The sequence below is a fragment of the Bos indicus x Bos taurus genome, chromosome 1, assembly GCF_003369695.1.
Source record: "Bos indicus x Bos taurus breed Angus x Brahman F1 hybrid chromosome 1, Bos_hybrid_MaternalHap_v2.0, whole genome shotgun sequence".
Lineage (NCBI taxonomy): Eukaryota > Metazoa > Chordata > Mammalia > Artiodactyla > Bovidae > Bos > Bos indicus x Bos taurus.
This window is the reverse complement of record NC_040076.1, coordinates 56,501,407-56,523,325: the sequence shown is the minus strand read 5'-3', so window position 1 is coordinate 56,523,325 and position 21,919 is coordinate 56,501,407. Positions and strand designations below refer to the sequence as shown.

The window sequence follows — 21,919 nt, the reverse complement described above, 5'->3', positions numbered from 1 at the left end:
CCCAATGTCTTTCATGGTACAGCAACAACCTTGCAATACACTGACTTGTACAGGGAATGTTTCCAAATTCTAACCTTAATCGTGCTTGTATAAACGCCTGGAGTGGAACTGAACTTTCACTGCTTCTTTTCAATTTGTTTTTGTTCTAGCTCTTTGTATGTCAGACCGTGGAATTATTAAGACCCCTCTCTCATACTTCCCAGGTGACTCAGATGGTAAAGAATCTGCTTCCAATGTGGAAGATGCGGGTTCAATCCCTGGGTGGGAAAGATCCCCTGGAGGAGGAAATGGCAACCCACTCCAGTATTCTTGCCTGGAGAATTCTAGGAACAGAGGAGTCTGGTGGGCTACAGTCCATGGGGTCGCAAAGAGTCGGACAGGACTGAGAGACTAACACACACTCCCTCATACTGTGTGCAAAGATAAATTCCAGTAGTTAAACCGTCTCAATGAAAGAATAAAACCGAGAGGATTAAATACACTTTAGGAGAATATAGTATAGACAAAAGTAAAATTTTAAAGCAAGATTTGAAACCCCTGGAATAAAGAAGAATAAAAACGTATAGCGAAATAGATTTTCTGAGTGGATAACAAAATGTTAATACTTCTGTTTAGCTTGCTCCCCGGAGAAGGCAATGGCACCCCACTCCAGTACTCTTGCCTGGAAAATCCCATGGACGGAGGAGCCTGGTAGGCTGCAGTCCATGGGATCGCTAAGAGTCGGACATGACTGAGCGACTTCACTTTCACTTTTCACTTTCGTGCATTGGAGAAGGAAATGGCAACCCACTCCAGTGTTCTTGCGTGGAGAATCCCAGGGACAGGGGAGCCTGGTGGGCTGCCATCTCTGGGGTCGCACAGAGTCGGACACGACTGAAGTGACTTAGCAAGCTGCTCCCAGAAATTGGTAGAAAAAATACGTAATTCCAATAAAATTGGCCAATATTTGTGATAGGCAGTTCACATACGTAAACACGATGATCAAGCTCACTAATTGAAAAACGTGAAATAATAACATGAATTAAATGTTAAAAATTAGCATGCCATTTTTCCTACCCATCATGTTGGCAGAAGTTAAAATGAACAATTATTGGCAAGCTGGCATTCGTGTATGGATGGTGAGAAAGTAAACCGCTAAACTCTTTTGTCAAGTAATATCACCTATGACAATTCAAAATTTACATCATTGTCAATGCTCTTTGACCCAATGGCCCCAATTTGTGACCATCCTATAGAAAATAATAATGGTTTATAAGGATGTAACACCCTCTTCCAACAACACAAGAGAAGACTCTATACATGGACATCACCAGATGGTCAACACCGAAATCAGATTGATTATATTCTTTGCAGCTGAAGATGGAAAAGCTCTATACAGTCAGCAAAAACAAGACCAGGAGCTGACTGTGGCTCAGATCATGAACTCCTTATTGCCAAATTCAGACTTACATTGAAGAAAGTAGGGAAAACCACTAGACCATTCAGGTATGACCTAAATCAAATCCCTTATGATTATACAGTGGAAGTGAGAAATAGATTTAAGGGCCTAGATGTGATAGATAGAGTGTGCCCGATGAACTATGGACGGAGGTTCGTGACATTGTACAGGAGACAGGGATCAAGACATCCCCATGGAAAAGAAATGCAAAAAGGAAAATGGCTGTCTGGGGAGGCCTTACAAATAGCTGTGAAAAGAAGAGAAGGGAAAAGCAAAGGAGCAAAGGAAAGATACAAACATCTGAATGCAGAGTTCCAAAGAAAAGCAAGAAGAGATAAGAAAGCCTTCTTCAGCGATCAATGCAAAGAAATAGAGGAAAACAACAGAATGGGAAAGACTAGGGATCTCTTCAAGAAAATCAGAGATACCAAAGGAACATTTCATGCAAAGATGGGCTCGATAAAGGACAGAAATGGTATGGACCTAACAGAAGCAGAAGATATTAAGAAGAGATGGCAAAAATACACAGAAGAACTGTACAAAACAGATCCTCACGACCCGGATAATCACGATGGTGTGATCACTCACCTAGAGCTAGACATCCTGGAATGTGAAGTCAAGTAGGCCTTAGAAAGCATCACTACGAACAAAGCTAGTGGAGGTGATGGAATTCCAGTTAAGCTATTCCAAATCCTGAAAGATGATGCTGTGAAAGTGCTGCACTCAATATGCCAGCACATTTGGAAAACTCAGCAGTGGCCACAGGACTGGAAAGGTCAGTTTTCATTCCAATCCCAAAGTAAGGCAATGCCAAAGAATGCTCAAACTACCGCACAATTGCACTCATCTCACATGCTAGTAAAGTAATGCTCAAAATTCTCCAAGCCAGGCTTCAGCAATATGTGAACCGTGAACTTCCTGATGTTCAAGCTGGTTTTAGAAAAGGCAGAGGAACCAGAGATCAAATTGCCAACATCCACTGGATCATGGAAAAAGCAAGAGAGTTCCAGAAAAGCATCTATTTCTGCTTTATTGACCATGCCAAAGCCTTTGACTGTGTGGATCACAATAAATTGTGGAAAATTCTGAAAGAGATGGGAATACCAGACCACCTGATCTACCTCTTGAGAAATTTGTATGCAGGTCAGGAAGCAACAGTTAGAACTGGACATGGAACAACAGACTGGTTCCAAATAGGAAAAGGAGTTCGTCAAGGCTGTATATTGTCACCCTGTTTACTTAACTTACATGCAGAGTACATCATGAGAAACGCTGGACTGGAAGAAACACAAGCTGGAATCAAGATTGCCAGGAGAAATATCAATAACCTCGGATATGCAGATGACACCACCCTTATGGCAGAAAGTGAAGAGGAACTCAAAAGCCTCTTGATGAAAGTGGAAGTGGAGAGTGAAAAAGTTGGCTTGAAGCTCAACATTCAGAAAACGAAGATCATGGCATCCGGTCCCACCACTTCATGGAAAATAGATGGGGAACAGTGGAAACAATGTCAGACTTTATTTTCCTGGGCTCCAAAATCACTACAGATGGTGACTGCAGCCATGAAATTAAAAGACGCTTACTCCTTGGAAGGAAAGTTATGACCAACCTAGATAGCATATTCAAAAGCAGAGACATTACTTTGCCAACAAAGGTTCGCCTAGTCAAGGCTATGGTTTTTCCTATGGTCATGTATGGATGTGAGAGTTGGACTGTGAAGAAGGCTGAGTGCTGAAGAATTTGATGCTTTTGAACTGTGGTATTGGAGAAGACTCTTGAGAGTCCCTTGGACTGCAAGGAGATCCAACCAGTTCATTCTGAAGGAGATCAGCCCTGGGATTTCTTTGGAAGGAATGATGCTAAAGCTGAAACTCCAATACTTTGGCCACCTCATGCAAGGAGTTGACTCATTGGAAAAGACTCTGATGCTGGGAGGGATTGGGGGCAAGAGGAGAAGGGGACGACAGAGGATGAGATGGCTGGATGGCATTGCTGACTCGATGGACGTGAGTCTGAGTGAACTCCGGGAATTGGTGATGGACAGGGAGGCCTGGCGTGCTGTGATTCATGGGGTCCCAAAGAGTCGGACACGACTGAGCGACTGATCTGATCTGATCTGATGTTATCTGCTAGAGCAGCATTTTCAGAGGCAAACAGAAGAAAGATGGGAACGGCCAATAAAAATATGATTGAATAAATTGTGGTACAAGGGTCTCTGGATTCCAGCTCTGATGTCCTTCAAAGCAATTCTTGGAGGCCTCAAGCATCAACAAGTAAAGCCTTACCTCAGTTTTTTTGTTGTTTGTTTTCTATGCAAAAGTTACAGTGGCTGGTTTACGACTTTGAGTAAAGCCACTTAACCATATTGGTCATAAATTTTGGAGCGATGGCTGGTGCTAGAGTCAAAGGCAAAGGCTGGATACAGTGAATTCAGCTTATCTTTGGAGTTTTGAGAAACTATTCTTTAGAAGGCACCAGGGAAGTTGGACAGATGAAAGAATAGATTTCCTTGAGAGGTATAATGCCAGAAACAGAGCAAGGATAGCTGCTTGATTTAGCAACTTTCTCCAAAAGCTGCTGAGTTATTTCTCTGGCTCTCCATTAAGCTTGTCGTAGACTCCAAAGGGGCTAAAATCACTAAGGTGACGCACATCACTTCAGCATCCATAGTATCTTAACAGCAAACACTTCTTACTGTGGTTTTGGATAATCCAAATATTCTCAGTCATTCCTGTCCCTATTCTCTCCCTTTATTTTTACATGTCTCTGGCATTTTATGTGAAGCAAAACAAATAAAATTTTACTTGTTCACATACTGGGAAAGGCACTACACACACACACACACACACACACAACCCCAGAGAAACCCACGAACCCATGAATCATTTTCTCCATCCACCTTCATCAATTTAACACATCAGCAAAAATTGTGACTGGAGTCAAGTGAAGATGCTTTTACTGACGGTGATGGGCTTGAAGCAGACAATGTTGTTTCCATTGACCTACTATCAATGTTGCCTTCATTAACATGTGTGAAAGGACATGCTGTTGAGGGCAGTTTTTCTCTGAAACCTGCTGCCTTAGTTCAGGGAGACAAATGTGGTCCCCACTAAGTAAAGCCTTAGAGCTTTAACTTCACACCTGTGTGATTTTTTCCCCATCAGAGAGAAAGATAGGTAAATGCACTCTTTCAATCCCCAGTAATAATTGCATCGATGCAATTAGACATAAAGATGCCAGATTTCTCAGGGGTATCTCATTTTGTTAGCAACAGGAATGTGACCAGAGACATATCTGATTATTTCAGTTTATAAACTACAAGTCACAATGTTAGCTAGCACACAAACTTTATGTACACTCTACAGTTGACTTCTGCTGATTAATTCATCCCTTGTCATGTTACCAATGGGTAATTTCCTAATTAAAATGAATTTATTTTAGAATGTGAAATCTGATCAACATTTTAATCCAAACTCAACATATTTTGACACACATATTTGAACCATTTACTACATCGTGCAAGATAGAAAGTTGACTAGAGCATCTTTACAGTCCTATGAAGAAAGTAAAGTACAATTCAGAAAAGTTATATCTTTACATTAACCAACAAACGTTCAGCACCTGTCCTTCACTGTCTTAGATCACTACAGGGTTGAGGGGTGATCTCTGTAGAAACAGATTATGAAAATGTCTTCTGCAATTGTGATTCTGTCCTTCACTGTTCAAGTAACGTCATGTGTAATCCAGTCGCAAAATCTTATTATTGGCAACATGTATATAAACCACTGCAAATTAAAAAAAAAAATTGTACCCAGTCAGGCCTGACAAATTTTATAGACACTTCTAATCTAAGCATTTCATTTTTACTAGTAAGTAACATTATTATTTTCTACTTCTATTCCTTTGTCAATGAGTAGAAAGAGTACATTCATACTTACAAACACACACAACATGATAAACCAGGATAAATGGCATTTGAAAAACTGTTACAAAAGGACTTGCCTGAAGTCATTTCATTCAATACAAATTAATTGAACTCTAAAAAACAAAAGCTAACTGTAAAGAAAAAACATCATAAAACAGTACATTACAGAGAACATTAAGGTGAACTTCATGTGCCTCTGAATAGAACTACAATACTTTGGAAAATAAGTATTCTAATTGGTCTGTTCTTTGGTGAAAACAGAGCTCTATTTCATAGTTATATCACGTGAGGCTGCGGTTAACACGTGTACTCCACAAGAAAGAGAAGTTGGACAATCTAAAGGAAATCAGTTACTGTTGCCTTTATTCTCAGCACCGGGAATGGAGAAATCATCAGCAAAGCAGCTGAAGCTAAACATTCTCTTTATTTTAAATTGCCCAGTGTGATAGAATGTCCAAGACTGCTTCTTCCTACAACACACAGCTTTTTGTTCTTCTTTTACAAAGTGTTTGCTATGTATGGACAGTAGCTTATGCTGGTGGTGACTCTTCAAAGTCAATTTCCTGGGCACTTGTTGGCAACAAAGTACCATTTTAAAATGCAGAGTGACACTAAAGGCAGTTCATCACTTGAAACTACTACCGTTCAGCAGAGGTCATGTCAAGTCTTTGGTTTTGGTGCAGTACTTAAAAATTAGGGCCAAACTCCTCCTACAATACACTCCCTTTCCAAGCCCTTATTTGTTTATATTAATATTTATAAAATAATCTTCCACAAAATACTCCTTTAAAAAAGAGCGAGTTGATTACCAGTAACGTCAATGCCGCCAATGATTTGGGTGCTAAAATAATTTCGTATTTTCCAAGTACATACAGACATTTTGTAAACCAGTTTATTTCATCAAAGTCAACAACTGATAAAAAGAGTTTATAAGAAATGTTCCTATAAGTGATGCTCTTTACCAAAAGAGTGTTTTCTTTCTCATAGGCAATTCTTTTGCTGTTTATGATCAAGCTTTGAATTATTTATGATCAAGCTCTGAATTAAAACCTCTTCTTTCTCTGTTACAAATGACTTCCTGTTAATATGAATGCAGTTCTGAGTATCCACAGTTAAAGGGACGGGTCTGTTGGGTCTGTCCACCTGGTGTTGGTATGGCTTCATTCTTGTAAGATATTGCAGTCTGCCCTGAAGTTGTGTCAGCGCTACAACAAGAAGTGAGTGTAGCCTTCTGCCCCAGTCACTATGACGTCCATCCAGATCCGCATGGCTTCTGGCGACGGGGCCACCATGTAGTAGATTCTGTCATGTGTCTTGACGCTAAAGGTAAGTAAAGGATTAGGACTCTAGAAAGAAAATCAAGAGAGGAAAAGAATGTAAACCGAATACATTGCAAATACAACATTAAATATAACACAGAGATACGTGAGGGCTTCTTCCTCGTTAAAAGTTCCAATTTATAGAAATCTATGTAGCCATTACTTTTGCTCTAATATAACCTACAGTCTTGCCCTCAACACCTTTCTCAAGATTGACCATCTTTCTGGCCTTTTTGCACAAGAACTCTCACAGTGAGCTCACCAGTCATTTTAGCAGATACTTTGTAAAGTTCTAGCAGGGGTACCTCGCTGACAGTGAGTGCTCCAAAAATAGCTCAATAAATACTACTCTTGCCTTACTAAGATGTTTCCTTGAAGTTTCCTCATAAGCAAGTACTAACTCCTTCTTTCACCCAACTTTTTTTTTGGCCATGCGCCATGTGGGCTCTTAGTTCCCCAACCAGGAATCAAACCGGCTTGCCCTGCAGTAGAATCATGGAGTCCTAAGCACTGGACCTTTGGGAAACTCTCACCCCAACTTATGCATTCAAATCGTGGCAATCTGAAATTCACTGCTTACCTTATTAGCGTTCTTGAGGTGATCATAATATACTTCTTCAATGGCTTGAAAGTATATTACTCCTTTTAATTTAGCTTCATGCTTGTCTGCAATGGCAGATGAGTGTTAAAATAAATACTTTATCACCACTGATGAACAGAAAAAATCACAACTTCATTATAACCATCATTAAAATATTTATCTAGCATTTAAACCATGACAATATTGTAGTTTCCAATTAAAATAAATGAATTAAAAAATTTATCTAGCATTTAAATTGTCTAAGGTTAATTCAGATAACATAGGTTAGCCCCATTCCATCCTGAAAAAAGAGAAAAAAAAAAAAGTTTGGGAATTAGCAACCCTACATGAAAGGGACTAAGTAACTTTGCTCAAGGCTTTTCACTAAATTAGCAGTCAAAATATAATATAGAATATTGACTGTCAGTTTAGCACACAAAGTGTAAACACCATTAACATCAATAAAAATTATTTTCCTACATTCTCAAGACAGTAGTTGTATACTTTGGCCACCTGATGCAAAGAACTGATTCACTAGAAAAGACCCTGATGCTGGGAAAGACTGAAGGCGGGAAGAGAAGGGGACGACAGAGGATGAGATGGTTGGAAGGCATCACCAACCCAATGGACATGAGTTTGAGTAAGCTCCAGGAGTTGGTGATGGACAGGGAAGCCTGGAGTGCTGTAGTCCATAGGGTCGCAAAGAGTCAGACATGACTGAGCAACTTAACTGGAACTGTTATAAACATTTGTAATAAGTGTGCTTTTTATTTATAATTTTAAATAATATCCTACTTATGTTTCTTCCCTATCAAATTTCTTGTCTACTCTGCTTGTTTTTTTTTAACCCTGTTCCCAACAGAGCTTCATGTTAATAATTTAATGTCCTTTCAATGCAACGCTTTTCAAACTGCTTCCAAAGATTTCATCATATTTGCCATAAAAACCAAACCAAACATTAAAGAAAACAAAGCCACCAACGAAACCACCAACCAAATAACATCACTCTGTAATGACTAATAAGAACAATAAGTTCTTGAGATATTTTGTAATTTAATCTCTGCAGGGATGATAACACATGCAAGTACATTTTTAAAAAAATCTCAAAATCATGGATGAGGAAGCAGAGAAAGAGGCTCTTATCATACACTGTTGGAGGAAATGCAAATAAGAAAGCCTCTTTTGGAAGTCAATTTGGTAAAACATACACAATGGAAAGTGCCAAAATTCTCTTACTCAGCAATTTTGCTTCTAAAACTGCATCCTAAAAGAGCTTCTTATGCATGTGTATACGTATTTGTGTTCATTAGGACCTGCGTGCTAAGTTGCTTCAGTTGTGTCCGACTCTGTGTGACCCTATGGACTGTAGCCCACCAGGCACCTCTGTCCATGGGATTCTCCAGGCAAGACACTGGAATGGGTTGCTGTGCCCTCCTCCAGGCAATCTTCCCAACCCAGGTATCAAACCAGTGTCTCTTACGTCTCCTGCATTGGCAGGCGGGTTCTTCACCGCTAGAGCCACCCACAATGCTGCAAAAGACTTGCTGGAGCCTTCACAGGGAACTGATTCAATTCTAGACCAGCCACACAATGGAATCTACACAGCCAGTGAAAAGACCAAGGTAAATATGCAAGCGCTCAAGAGAAAAACCTTGAAATATTATGAGAAGAAAGGTATGAACAGGGTGAATAATTTGGTCCTAAATGGATTAAAGAAGAAACAATACCTATGTACATTGAACCATATAGAAAAGGCATGGAGAAAATCTGAAAGGATATTTCATGCTTAACAGTGTTAGAAAAGGTCAGAACTTTTTTCATGGGACAGAGACTTAAATTATTTAGACTAAGTTGCATTTTGAAGTTTTTATTAAAATGAGAGTCCTTGCCCCCCCCACTCCCATAACAACAGTAAAAAGCAAATTTGAAAAATATCAGCCCTGATAAGTTCAGCAGAAAATAAACCTATATAATTGCATTTAACTTAGCATTTTTTTAAACTTATTTGAGCATGGACCATATTTTTGTGTTTATTTTTGCTCTTCCTAGGGAAACACTTTTAATTAATACCATGTTCAGTGGGTTTCCATCAGTTTCTGTGAAAGAAAAGGTCAGTGTGTTTCTCAAACATTTGATGGAAAAGATCCTGCAATAATTCATTCACCAGAAAACAATAATACTCTGTTTTCTGGAAATGGATATAAAATAAAATCTGAAGACAAAAGTAAACCTTGTCAGTGTTTCAAAGCAGGCAGAAAACTGGGGGAAGAAAACGTTTGTTTGTAGGGCACATCAGTAAGAACGAAAAATACAAGGCTCTTGTAAATTGATGAGATAATTCTAGTATTCCTTCTCAAAAGCATTATCCTAGCAATTTACAGACATATTTTCTGTGCCTCAGGTTTGTTTAGAGACTCTTCTAAAGTTGCTCAGTTACTGTGTGGGAGGCCGAGCACAGGGGCCTGCTCCACAGGGAGACCTACGAGTTTGGCTTAGGCCCTACACACATGCCGTGTTCATTTACCAAGCTGACTTTTACCAAGCTGACTAGCTTGCTGACATGGGATTTGATCCCGTGGCGCCTATGGGAAAGGTCCAGCCTGAACTACATCTGCAGGACAAGCCTGCTGGCTCATCTAATCCTGTGCTTGGTGGTGTCTGGGAAAGAGTTGGGGTGGGGAGGGTGGGAGCAGGGAAGCTGATGATGGCAGCAAACAGAGCCAAATGGGCAGCGTTTCGTTTGCCAAACTAGGTCTCACCAGTCAGTTGTACAATCTGTAAATATTAAACAGCTGAATTAAATATAATTTTTGTCTGTTTTAGGTATTAGGGTTCTGAGTTAATTGTTCATATACCAAAATATTTTGGTACTTAAAAAAAAAATTGAAAACTGGTCACTAAGAAGTTCAAATTTGAAAAACACATTTACATGGGCCAGAAAGAAGCACTGAACCTCTCACCTGTCAGACCAAAGAAAGAATGAAATAAGGCTCCTAGAAAAAAGGAGCAGACATGAGCAAAGCTGTTTTATTTGAATTATTTTAAAATTCTGGCTAAGGTTGTCAGTGGAGACTAGCACACAGCAAAACTTCTTTATGCATTTTGCAGACACTGAATTGGCATTTCTTATTACATAGGCATCTCTTCTATTGTATTAACTGAAGATCTTGTCTTTGGATTCTTATAAAACCCAAAGTCAGAAAGCCCCAAAGAGGTAACCAGTCAGTGAGTTAGGCCATTTGCTCTCCACCGTAGCAACTCGAGCCCCACACAAAGAGCCCCCAACTTAAAGGCATGTACCCTGCCAACCCTTCACTCTGGGATTCTGGGACTCCATAGCCAGAAGTTCTTTTCTTTCACATGCTTCTTGGTTTCTCACACCTTTCTTCATAAACATACCTGACCACACCCTACAGATTAAATGACTGGACTGTTTTTTTTAATTTATTACTTGCTACACTTTGTAACAATTCCCAACAATGCTCATAAATGCTGGAACTATCACCCCAAGGCAGGGTGTCTTTATAACCTCGAGTCTGACACTACTCTTATTCAGCAGCTGAAAAGAGAGTACAGCTATACTTGTGCAGCTAATGGGCATATTTCATATGAAATCTATGTGTAAATAAGGGGGTTCTTAATAAGTACACTGGTTACACAAATATTCCTGTATTCATAGAGGATTCAGTAGGGTACAAGTCTCATAATCATTTAAAGAACCCCAAAATATTCCGGTATTTACTGGAAATTTACCCAGTAAATACTTAACTTATTCAATAGTTCACTGAGGAGCTTTTCACTGCTGAAATTACCATGAACTAGAGCTGAATGGCTGTCAGCTAAGCTGCCTAATTGTGTGTGACTTAAATAGGGCATATGACCATAAATAAGTAAATAGAAATCTTTTCTGATCTCATGGTTTAAAAGATAATATTTTGGTCTAAAAAATACATTCCACTTAATATTTATTTGGTTTATTTCAGAACCAGAACAAACTGACTCACACTTTTTAAAAATGTAATTTTTATTATTTCTAGAGGAAATTCGTAAATACTGGACCATATGATCTGAATACAATATACATCTATCAAGCTAATATTGCCATTAATCTATTACTTTTCACTTTACTTATTTATTCTGAATTTTATTGCTTTTGTTCTTTAACAGAAAATTCCTGATTTGAATATCACTTGGATTTTTTTTATGACCCACCTGCATAATAAGAGAAGGTGCGCTTGTTCCGATCAAAAACAAACCAACGTTTTTTCCAGGTTTTAATTTTTCCACCCATTTTGATGAGGAATCCTCTGCAGGTCTTCTCTGTGATTGACACATGATAACACGTATCGATATTGTGGCCAGCAGTCTCTACGTGGCTCCGCAAATCAAAGTCTTCCTTCCGCACAGGCAGATAGCGGGTCAGAGGTCGAGCCTGGAAATGCACAAGCCCATCTAATCTATAGCTCTTTGTTTGGTTTTAGGTCACAGATGTTTATGAACTGAAAAGCCTAAGTGTTCGAACGTCCATGCAATTATGAGAACTTAAACACTGTCATTTGGAATCTAAAAAGTGGATGGCATTTAAAAAAAAATGCTATGGTATGGGGAGGAGGGGGATGTGAATAAATTCAGGCCAACAGATTCTGTTCCTTGAAAAGGCCAGATAAGAAAATGGAAACATGTCATTTACCTTAGTTTTAAAAGAGGTACTCAGCACTTAAAACAGGGAAGGGATTTCCCTGGCGGTCCAGTGGTTAAGACTCCATACTTCCAACACAGGGGACATGGGTTTGATGCCGGGTCAGGGAACTAAGATTCCATATGCCGCTTGGCACGGCCGATAACAAGACAAAAACATAAGGAAATAAGGCATGAAGTTCTCTCGGCTGCTTCTTGCAGATGAGGGCTCCTCCACTGTAACGTTCCCAGTTCTCCCTGCCACAACCTCAACAACAGTTCTCCTTATATAACCTCAGACATGATGTAACTGACTGAACGTCATTTAGTAAGTACAGCCCCCACTAGATACCCCAAGCATATATGTATGTACATGCTGATTTACGTATAATCTCTGATAGAAACTGAAGGCAGAGGTGTTTTGAAAGGCAAAGTTAAAATAAGGTAAGAATGTGGAATGAAAGCTGTAGCCAATGAGTTGTCCGGGACCAGACACTGAAGAGGTGTACGTTGATGTCTTTAAGTTTACCACAGCTGGAGCAGAGGTTCGTCTAGTCTAGGAAGTGCATGTCACCATTTCTAAAACGGTATTGTATTTTATGCTGTTAACTACCCCACCCCTTTGTCCTGGGGGAATATAACCTAATCATATACTTGGAAACAAAACTAATCACTGAGATTAAAATAGAATTGTGCCTTTGGTTTGGCTTCAGATACCAAATAGTCATGGATGACCTTTCCGGCAAATCAAAATGTGACAGAGGTTTGGCATAATGAAATAAAACGAACACGTTTTACTTGGATTTTTCCTTTATTTTGCCTTTGATTCTGTGGTACTCTGACTCTAGACAGGTGCCACAGATTAAGGCAAATCTCTCACTGCTGAACTTCAAACTGCCAGCAACTGGAAGGAATAACGGAACTGGTACCTTTTATCTTTAAATCTAGTAAGCCTTGGTAAAGCTGACTTGATCTTTAAATTACATGGTACTTAAAATTTTACTCTAGTTTCTCAGGAAACATACATTATGTAAGCAGTTCTAGTAACAAGACCAAACTCCAGGATGACTGAGATAGGAAGTTAAACAAAGTGATGGTTCTCCTGAGTTCAGCAATCCTGGGCCCATGTGTGTGGACTGGCAGCACTGTGACAACACAGTGTGGTCAGGAAAATAATTCAAAATATTAATTATTAATTAAATTCCACCATTAAAATTAATTTAAAATTAATTCCACCATAAATATTAATTCCACCAGCAAGGAACTGGGCTGGTTATTCTGTGCTGGAGTGTCTGCTTCCAAAAGATGACATAAAAGAATCTCTTCTTCTCAACTCAGTTTGGGTGTTGTATTTGTTTCTAGAAACGAATCTAGCCGAACTTTCAAAGTTGCTCAAAAAAAAAAAATTCTCCTTTTTAAATATACTCCAAAAAATGGGTTCCCATGAAAATGTTCCATGCTTAATTAAAGAAAAATGTCATTTTGTTAGTTGTCCCCAATGAGTTTTGAAATAAATACACTTTTTTTTGGCCCAATAACATCTTTCTCTTGGCCATTACAAGCCAAGGGCTAATGGGCAGCACAGCCACAGGCATCCTGACACAGCATGACCGTCTTCTAAAAAATTACCACCAGGGGGCAACCTACGCCAGCCCATCCAGATTGACCGACCCACCTGTGCCCTTTGTTTCTCCCTTATTTTTACTTCCTTTTCAATTAACTTCTGCCTCTGGCTAGTTTCTTCTTGCAACCGTTTTTCCAGGAGTTCTCGACGTCGTTTTTCTTCTTCCAGAGCGCGTTTCTTGGCTTCCATTTCTCGTTCCTAAGTATCATCATGCAGAAGAAAATTTCAGACATACTGGTTATACTTGAATAATTCCAATGCATATATATATAAATCTCACTAGGCAATTCCTAATTTTATAGCTGAGGTTCTTACAGTGTATAACCAAGAGTAAAATATCCATAATCATCGCTCACAGAGCTTTCAAATCATTCTGTGCAGAAATGCAGCCACTACATAAAGTTAACAATGGAATATTAAGTGAAACCCAGCTTGTGACTCTGTTCAGTCCTTTCATACTAATGACCCAAACTCTCCATTTTTAATATAAAAAGGTTAATTGTGACCCAACACTAGTCACAGCTTTTAGCCTTTCTTTGATGGTGTGGGTTCTTCCAATTCCTGTTGTTGCTCTGTGGCTTCCTGGCTGAAGGTCGCAGAGGAAGCAGTGGGGAAGTCAGAGGAGGAAAGGAGGTGCCCTTTCAGGCAGGATGCAAAGGAATCTGGGGGATTCCTAAGGAAGTGCAGATTCTGGCTTGAAATATAGTCATAATAATGTGGGAGTTTTAATATTATAATAGTGTCCTTACCATGAACTGGCAAGGCAGGGAGAACGTGTAAAGACCTGCCATTTCTCCTTTGCCCCGGCAGGCAAACAAATGGGCCATTGAGAGGAAAATGTAATACAAAGAATTCACTATGCCCATGCTATATACATTTTACATTTTAAAAAATGGTACTGCAGTAAAGAGTGGTAGAGAACACCTCTCCTACACTCTCACTTTTTAGAAAAGAAAATGAGGCCAGTGGGATTTCCCTACTGGTCCAGTGGTTAGTAATCTGTGCGTTCACTTTGAGGGCCCAGGTTCAATTCTGGTCAGGGAACTAAGACTCCAAAAGCCATTTGTGCGTGCAGGCAGTCGTGCTGGACTCTGCGATCCCATGGACTGTAGTCTACCAGGTTCTTCTCTCCATGGAATTTTTCAGTCAAGAACACTGAAGTGGGTTGCCATTTCCTTCTCCCAAAAGCCATTTGGTGTGGCCAAAAAATAAAAAAGAATAAAAAGAAAATAAGGTCAAGAAAGGTAGAGTGACTATTCCAAGGTCCCACTGCTTATTGAGACCTGAAGACAGTTTTCCAGCGTCAAGTGCAGGGCATCTTGAACCGCCACATCACTGGCCTCTGGCATAAAGATCTTAGGCCTACCCTGGATTCAAGCAGCCTTGTCTTCTCTGCATGAGCCTGCTTCAACAGTCTCTCCATTTCCTCTATTCGGGCAATATTTGAAGTGCTGGCACTGAAGAAAACACAAAAGCCTTTTAAGAATACTGCTTCATACTGATGTCTCATCAGATGCACACACACACACACACCAAGATCCAATATGAAATGATGTTGCTTACAAGAATCACTGGTCTGATGAGGCAAGTCACTTCAACTCTAACAACTCTAGGTGAAAGTAACTTAACTCAGTTTAGAAGACAAAATACTGGCAAGGGAAATACCACCACACAAAGTGCTCTACTCATAAGGCAAAACCAAATCCTACAAAGTGTGTTCCCAATATGTTTCCTCCAAAGTTTAGACATTCTGGCCCGTGGGAGGCCTTCTCATTAGTTTAACTAGTCAGAGATGCCAGACCAACAAAACTATCACCAGATTCTACGTAGATGACCCCTAAGTCTGGCAGTCACTTGATTTGGTTTGGGATCATGTGTCACCAGCTACTTTCTTGCTATACCTTCATGCTTCTGGACATTTTATTTCTTATATGGTGATTTAAGATGGTCAATTAAAAAATGACTTCTCTTACGGGTGCAATAGAAGGGTGGTGGCCAGTTGTGTGAATAAAGCCCATACCACCATACCAATGAGGAAACTGCATTCAAGGTTTCAGAGCTTTAAAAGTCATGTCTCTTTAGAAAGACGTCACATAAGTGAAGGAAAAAACCAAAAGAGAAAGAGAAGAACTTGGGAATGTTTACCATTAAACAAAATACTTTACTTTTTACTTGTTCACATTTTGACTATTCTGGAAAAAAAAGGCGGTGGCCTAAGTCAAAACTTATTTACTCTGATGTTCTGGTCATGAAGAACCAGTGCTGTTTCTTACGCATGTAAACTTACTTGCACAGTCACTTAAATATGTTTTCTTTAAAAAAAATTTTTTTTTTAATTTATTTATTTGGCTGCACTGGGTCTTAGTTGTGGTATGTGGGATCTAGCTCTCTGACCAGGGATTGAATCCTGGCCCCCGGCACTGGAGCACAGGCTTAGCCCCTGAACCGCCAGGGAAGTCCCAAATATGCTTTCTTTTCTAGACTCTCTTGGGTACAGAGAGGTGTTTGTGCCTGTATCCTCCATAACACAGAGCCTGGCACACAGGAGGGGTTCATGTTTGAAACACACGTTCATATAAAATTAATTCATGTAAAAATGAATAAGATAATTGTTAGCATAATCTTCTTAAACCATACTGTTGATCAACTCAAACCCTGGATGTTTCAAACACAGTGCTAAGAGTTCTTTTGGAGAGAAATGACCACAGTAATTAAGGACATATAGTTTATCTTAAAATCAGTACTGTGCACACATGTTTATTGCAGCTTTAGTCACAAATGCCAACACTTGGAAGCAACCAAGACATCCTTTAGTAAGTAAATGAATAAATAAACCGTAGTGCATCCAGACTATGTATGGAGTCGTATTTAGCACTAAAAAGAAATGAGCCATCAAGTCATGAAAAGACATGGAGGAACTATACGTGCATATTACTAAGTGAAAGAAGCCAATCTGAAGGGCTAAATATTTTATTACTCCAACTATATGACATTCAGGAAAAGAAAAAAGCTATGGAGACAGTAAAAAGATTAGTAGTTATCAGCAATTTGAAGTGGGGAAGGTAGGAAGGGAGACAAGGATGAACAGACAGGGCATAGAAGATTTTTAGAGCAATGAAAATACTGTTTGATACAATAATGATGGATACAGGATATATATTTGTCCAAACCCAAGAGTGAATCTATGTAATTAACAACTTTGGGTAATAGTGCTGTGTCAATGTAGGTTCGTTAATTGTAACAAATGCACCACTCTGGTGGGGGGTGTTGATAAAGGGGTAGGGTATGCATATGTGGTGGGAGTCCGTATATGGGAAATCTATGTACCTTCCTTTCAATTTTGTTGTGACTCTAAAACTGCTTTAAAAAATTAAAGCTAAAAAAAAAAAATCAGTATTGCCAGCCCCATTACAAAATGTATCCATCAAGGAGATGGACAGCTTTAGTAATGGTGGATCCTCAGAAGGTTAACAATTAGGCTGACTTGGCAGAGTGAATGTGGGCCAATTTTTAGCCAGGTGTTTTCTCATGAGAAAGACAGGAATAAGGCATATTTCCCCTCATACTTCTGTGGGCTGATGGAGGGAGGTACAGAGGCGTAAGTTCCGTTCTCTTCAACCAGCAAGAACTAAGAAAAAAACTCTTTAGGCACTTCCCTGGTGGTCTAGTGGTTACCATTCCGTGCTTCCAATGCAGAGAACATGGGTGTGATCCCTGGTCACGGAACTAAAATATTATATGCCAATAGTGCAGCCTAACTGAATTTTCTGAAAACATCTCATAGAAAATGCATATTAACATTTACTACATCACATCTTCATAACTGTTAGGCACCTAAAGTCTCTCTTTTAAAAAATTACATTTTAAAAGTTACTTAAAAATTTTTTTTTAAATTTTGGCTGTGCTGGGTCTTTGCTGCTGCACATAGGCTAACATGCCTGTGGCACACAGAGCCTCAGTTCCTCAAGCAGGGATTGAACCTGCGTCCCCTGCACTGGAAGGTGGATTCTTAACCTCTGGGCCACTAGGGAAGTCCCTACTTTGGTTATTTTGTTAAAAATAATAAATTTTTATCCATGGACACCTACTTGTTCTCTATAGCTACATTTTTGCTATTATTGATGTTAAGATTCCACTGATATGTAAAGCACTTTTACTTAGCAAAACTTTAAATGCTGCTCTATGATACTGCTACTCTCTCTGATACGCTGTGGGGAGGGGGCAGAACTGTACCTGCAGTGAGAAGCAGATGCAATCGCAGTAGGAATTTAGGGTGAAGTCTAGACTTGTCAGTATCAGGGCATGGAACAAATGAAATGTAATTTGGCTAGCACCTTGCATGCCAAGGGAGAGCCTGAAGTCGCTGAAGATACACTTTTAATGTATTACCTGGAGCACCAGACACTCATCATTGGTTTCTCCAGCCCATCCAAATTACAAGAGGAGTCATGCTTCCTCCCATTGCTTCAACTTCTGACCTTCTTCAGAAGGCAGGCACATTTCTGATCTCATATAGGATTACTGTATGATACCAAATAATATGAAATCACTTGGCCATTTATGGAGAAAAGATGACTTTCTCTACTTGGCCATGTTCTATTTTATCAACTGAAGATTATTTGTCTTATGTGACCAACTTTGGTAAAAACCCACAGTCATAAAGAAAAATGAAACTTTTTCAAGGGTAAAGGAATCTAAATAGCAGATTTAGTTTTCAGTGCTGAATAATACCTTTCAGCAAAATCTGAATTTGCTTTCTAGAATATTCACTTTAGAGGTAAAGACAAAAACAGAAAAAGGAAGAAAAAACAAGGAAACAAGAACATCATCATACAACAAATAAATAAAACAAAACAGAAAATAAACAAAATTTTCCATACAAAAGAAAACTTTTCCAAGGCTGCCTTCAATGCACCAATGCTGCCACTAAATGAAGAGCCAGTGCCCCAGAATATTTATTTTCAATTCATTTTCTCAATTTATTTTTTCAGGTCAAGAACACTATTACTCCTGATAAAATGTCTAATCTTTCTCTGTCCAGTAGACTACCTGGTCCCTTTGCAAGCTGTCTGCCCTCCTCTGAAATGCTCTGGTTTTCAGTATCTCTTCTGAGAGAAATCCCTAGAATAAAATGCAAATGCTTTGTTGACTACCTTGGGTAGAAAGCAGAATAAACCAAAGGGATAAGAAGTATCTGGAAGTCTGTTTGCTGCTGCTGCTAAGTCGCTTCAGTCGTGTCCGACTCTGTGCGACCCCAGAGACGGCAGTTTGAAGTATCTCTTAAAACCAAGCTCAGCCTTGGATGCCCTCAACCCTCTACCCAGTCGTGACCTCACTCCACACACACACTGGTGGTGGCTAACAGCTATCATGACATTAATTTCCTCAACATTCTCTCAAAGCATGACCACGAGGTCAGGGCTTGTTAGCAATAGCAACCATAATGTAGAATGGTAGGTAGTATTCAGAACACTACACTCTATGAGCTCATTCAATAATTTTAGCAGAATACAGACTTTATGCAGAACTGACATTCAGCTGCTGTTTTTTGAGACCAAAGACCTGTTTTCTTAGCTTTATGTTTGTGTACAGCGTAATGATACTGAAAAAGTAAAAACACTGTCTGATTCCAAGAATATTCTGCTGGACACAAAGATGATGCCTCGACAAAATGTGTAAGGCAGAGGTACCCACAACTCAGAGTAAGTCTGTAATCCTACCGATGGCTTTTGTGACACAATAAACCACAAGACTAAGTTTATGATGCTAGAACTCCAGCATGGAGCTCCCTCTTTAAAACATGTATAATTTCAGGGTATTTCAATACATCATTTTTAAAAGATCTAAAAAAGAGAAAAGGTTTTTAGTTCTTTATTTCTTTTTCTGTGTATGTGGTAGTCACTCAGTTGAGTCCGACTCTGCGACTCTATGGACTGCAGCCCGCCAGGCTCCTCTGTCCATGGATATCCCAGTCAAGAATAGTGGAACGGGTTGCCGTTTCCTTTTCCAGGGGATCTTCCTGACCCGGGGGTCGAACCTGGGTCTCCTGCATTGCAGGTGGATGCTTTACCATCTGAGCCACCAGGGAAGACCTCTTTCTACCTATCTTCAAAAAGTTCCCATTAGGATGTGCTCATACTATGCATGCCAAACATCAGTTCCTTATTATCCATTTTCCTGATGCTTATCACATTTATTTTCCTTCATAAAATGGGTACAAGCTTATCTTAGGGTAGCATGAATGTTTTTAGGTAGATGGCACACAAGAGAAATGCTTGTTTTCTCTCTCCCTCTTCCTCTTATTTATACTAGACCTTTGCAGGCACCTCTACTTTGGCTTCAATTTTTGACATTCAGAGAATCTGATAGCACACTTAAACTAATGCTTTCTAACTGCGGTGTTGGAGAAAACTCTTGAGAGTCCCTTGGACTGCAAGGAGATCAAACCAGTCCATCCTAAAGGAGATCAGTCCTGGGTGTTCATTGGAAGGATTGATGCTGAAGCTGGCTGAAGCTGAAACTCCAATACTTTGGCCACCTGATGCAAAGAGCCGACTCACTGGAAAAGACCCTGATGCTGGGAAAGATTGAAGGCAGGAGGGGAAGGGGATGACAGAAGACAAGATGGTTGGATGGCATCACCGACTCAATGGACATGAATTTCAGCAAGCTCCGGGAGATGGTGAAGGACAAGGAAGCCTGGTGTGCTGCAGTCCATGGGGTCACAAAGTGTTGGACATGACTGAGTGACTGAACAACAACAAATTAATAATTTCTGACCATGGTGATTGGTAATCTATGATGCTAGTAGCACTGGGTCAGTTCTCTGTGAAGTAACTATGATGCAAAGAAGTTAATACATAATATAATATAAAATCATTAATTTATATGTGGAAAAAAAAAGAAAACAAACCCTGGCGCTGGACTGGTAAACTGGGGCAGGGAGTGGGGGGTGCTATGGAAAATGATGGTGGTCACAGGGAGCTACCTGCCAGAAATAATGTTGTCCTCTTACTATGGCACATTCAGTGGAGTCATTCCCATTTAAAGAAAATGTAGGTGGGTGAACAAAAACAGTAGATTAAGATTTTGGTGGATACTGTCCTGAAGTCTCTAGATCTAAACTTCTTGCTGTTCACTGTTTAGTCACTAAGTCGTGTCCAACTCTTTGTGACCCCATGAACTGCAGCACACCGGGCTTTTCTGTCCTTCATTATCTCTCTGAGCTTGCTCAAACTGATGTCCATTGAGTCAGTGATGCCGTCCAACCATCTCATCCTCTGTCACACCCTTCTCCTCTTGCCCTCGATCTTCCCAGCATCAGGGTCTTTTCCAGTGAATCAGTTCTTTGCATCAGGTGGCCAAAGTACTGGACTTTCAGCTCCAGCATCAGTCCTTCCTTGAATATTCAAGGTTGATTTCCTTTAGGATTGACTGGTTTGATCTTGCTGTTGAAGAGACTCTCAAGAGTCTTCTTTAGCACCACAGTTCGAAAGCATCAATTCTTTGGAGATCAGCCTTCTTTATGGTCCAACTCTCACATCCATACATGACTACTGGAAAAACCATAGCTTTGACTAGATGGACCTTTGTCAGCAAAGTGATATCTCTGCTCTTTAATAGACTGTCTAGCTTTCTCACAGCTATTCTTCCAAGAAGCAAGCATCTTGGTAAATCTGATTGAAGTGGCTCCCTTTTAGGTAACTTTCTGTACTCACTGCTATGCTGCTGTTCACCACTTTCAAATATGAGAAATGGGGTTTGAGGAGGGAATCATTTGAAGGGATGTACACATATGGATCTGAGAGTTGGACTGTGAAGAAAGCTGAGCGCTGAAGAATTGATGCTTTTGAACTGTGTTGTTGGACAAGACTCTTGAAAGTCCCTTGGACTGCAAGGAGATCCAACCAGTCCATCCTAAAGGAGATCAGCCCTGGGATTTCTTTGGAAGGAATGATGCTGAAGGTGAAACTCCAGTACTTTGGCCACCTCATGCGAAGAGTTGACTCATTGGAAAAGACTCTGATGCTGGGAGGGATTGGGGGCAGGAGGAAAAGGGGACAACAGAGGATGAGATGGCTGGATGGCATCACCGACTCGATGGACGTGAGTTTGAGTGAACTCCGGGAGATGGTGATGGACAGGGAGGCCTGGCGTGCTGTGATTCATGGGGTCGCAAAGAGTTGGACACAACTAAGCGACTGAACTGAACTGAACACTTATTTTTAGTTTTTGGAGGGGATAAAGGGGTAGAGAGCAGAAAATGGAGCAGAAAAAAACCACCAATTTAGGAAAACATATAGAGTGTAATTATTTATTAAAGATGGCTCAAAAATAGAAAGGATAAAAAAGGCCA

The 21,919-nt window shown here is 39.9% G+C and overlaps 1 protein-coding gene across 6 annotated transcripts in view; it reads right to left on the bottom strand.

Moving 5' to 3' along the window:
• Positions 1-4,768: 4,768 nt before the first annotated feature.
• The window catches only part of PHLDB2 (pleckstrin homology like domain family B member 2), a 244,939-nt gene continuing 227,788 nt past the window's right edge, over positions 4,769-21,919 (bottom strand). For all 6 annotated transcript variants that reach the window (XM_027516562.1, XM_027516814.1, XM_027516990.1 and 3 more), the window contains 5 exons: positions 14,930-15,020; positions 13,615-13,761; positions 11,475-11,694; positions 7,263-7,348; positions 4,769-6,709 (listed from right to left, as the gene is read on the bottom strand). In XM_027516562.1, coding sequence (XP_027372363.1) covers positions 6,569-6,709; positions 7,263-7,348; positions 11,475-11,694; positions 13,615-13,761; positions 14,930-15,020 — 685 coding nt within the window. In that variant the 3' untranslated portion in view covers positions 4,769-6,568. The remainder of the gene's footprint in view (positions 6,710-7,262; positions 7,349-11,474; positions 11,695-13,614; positions 13,762-14,929; positions 15,021-21,919) is intronic.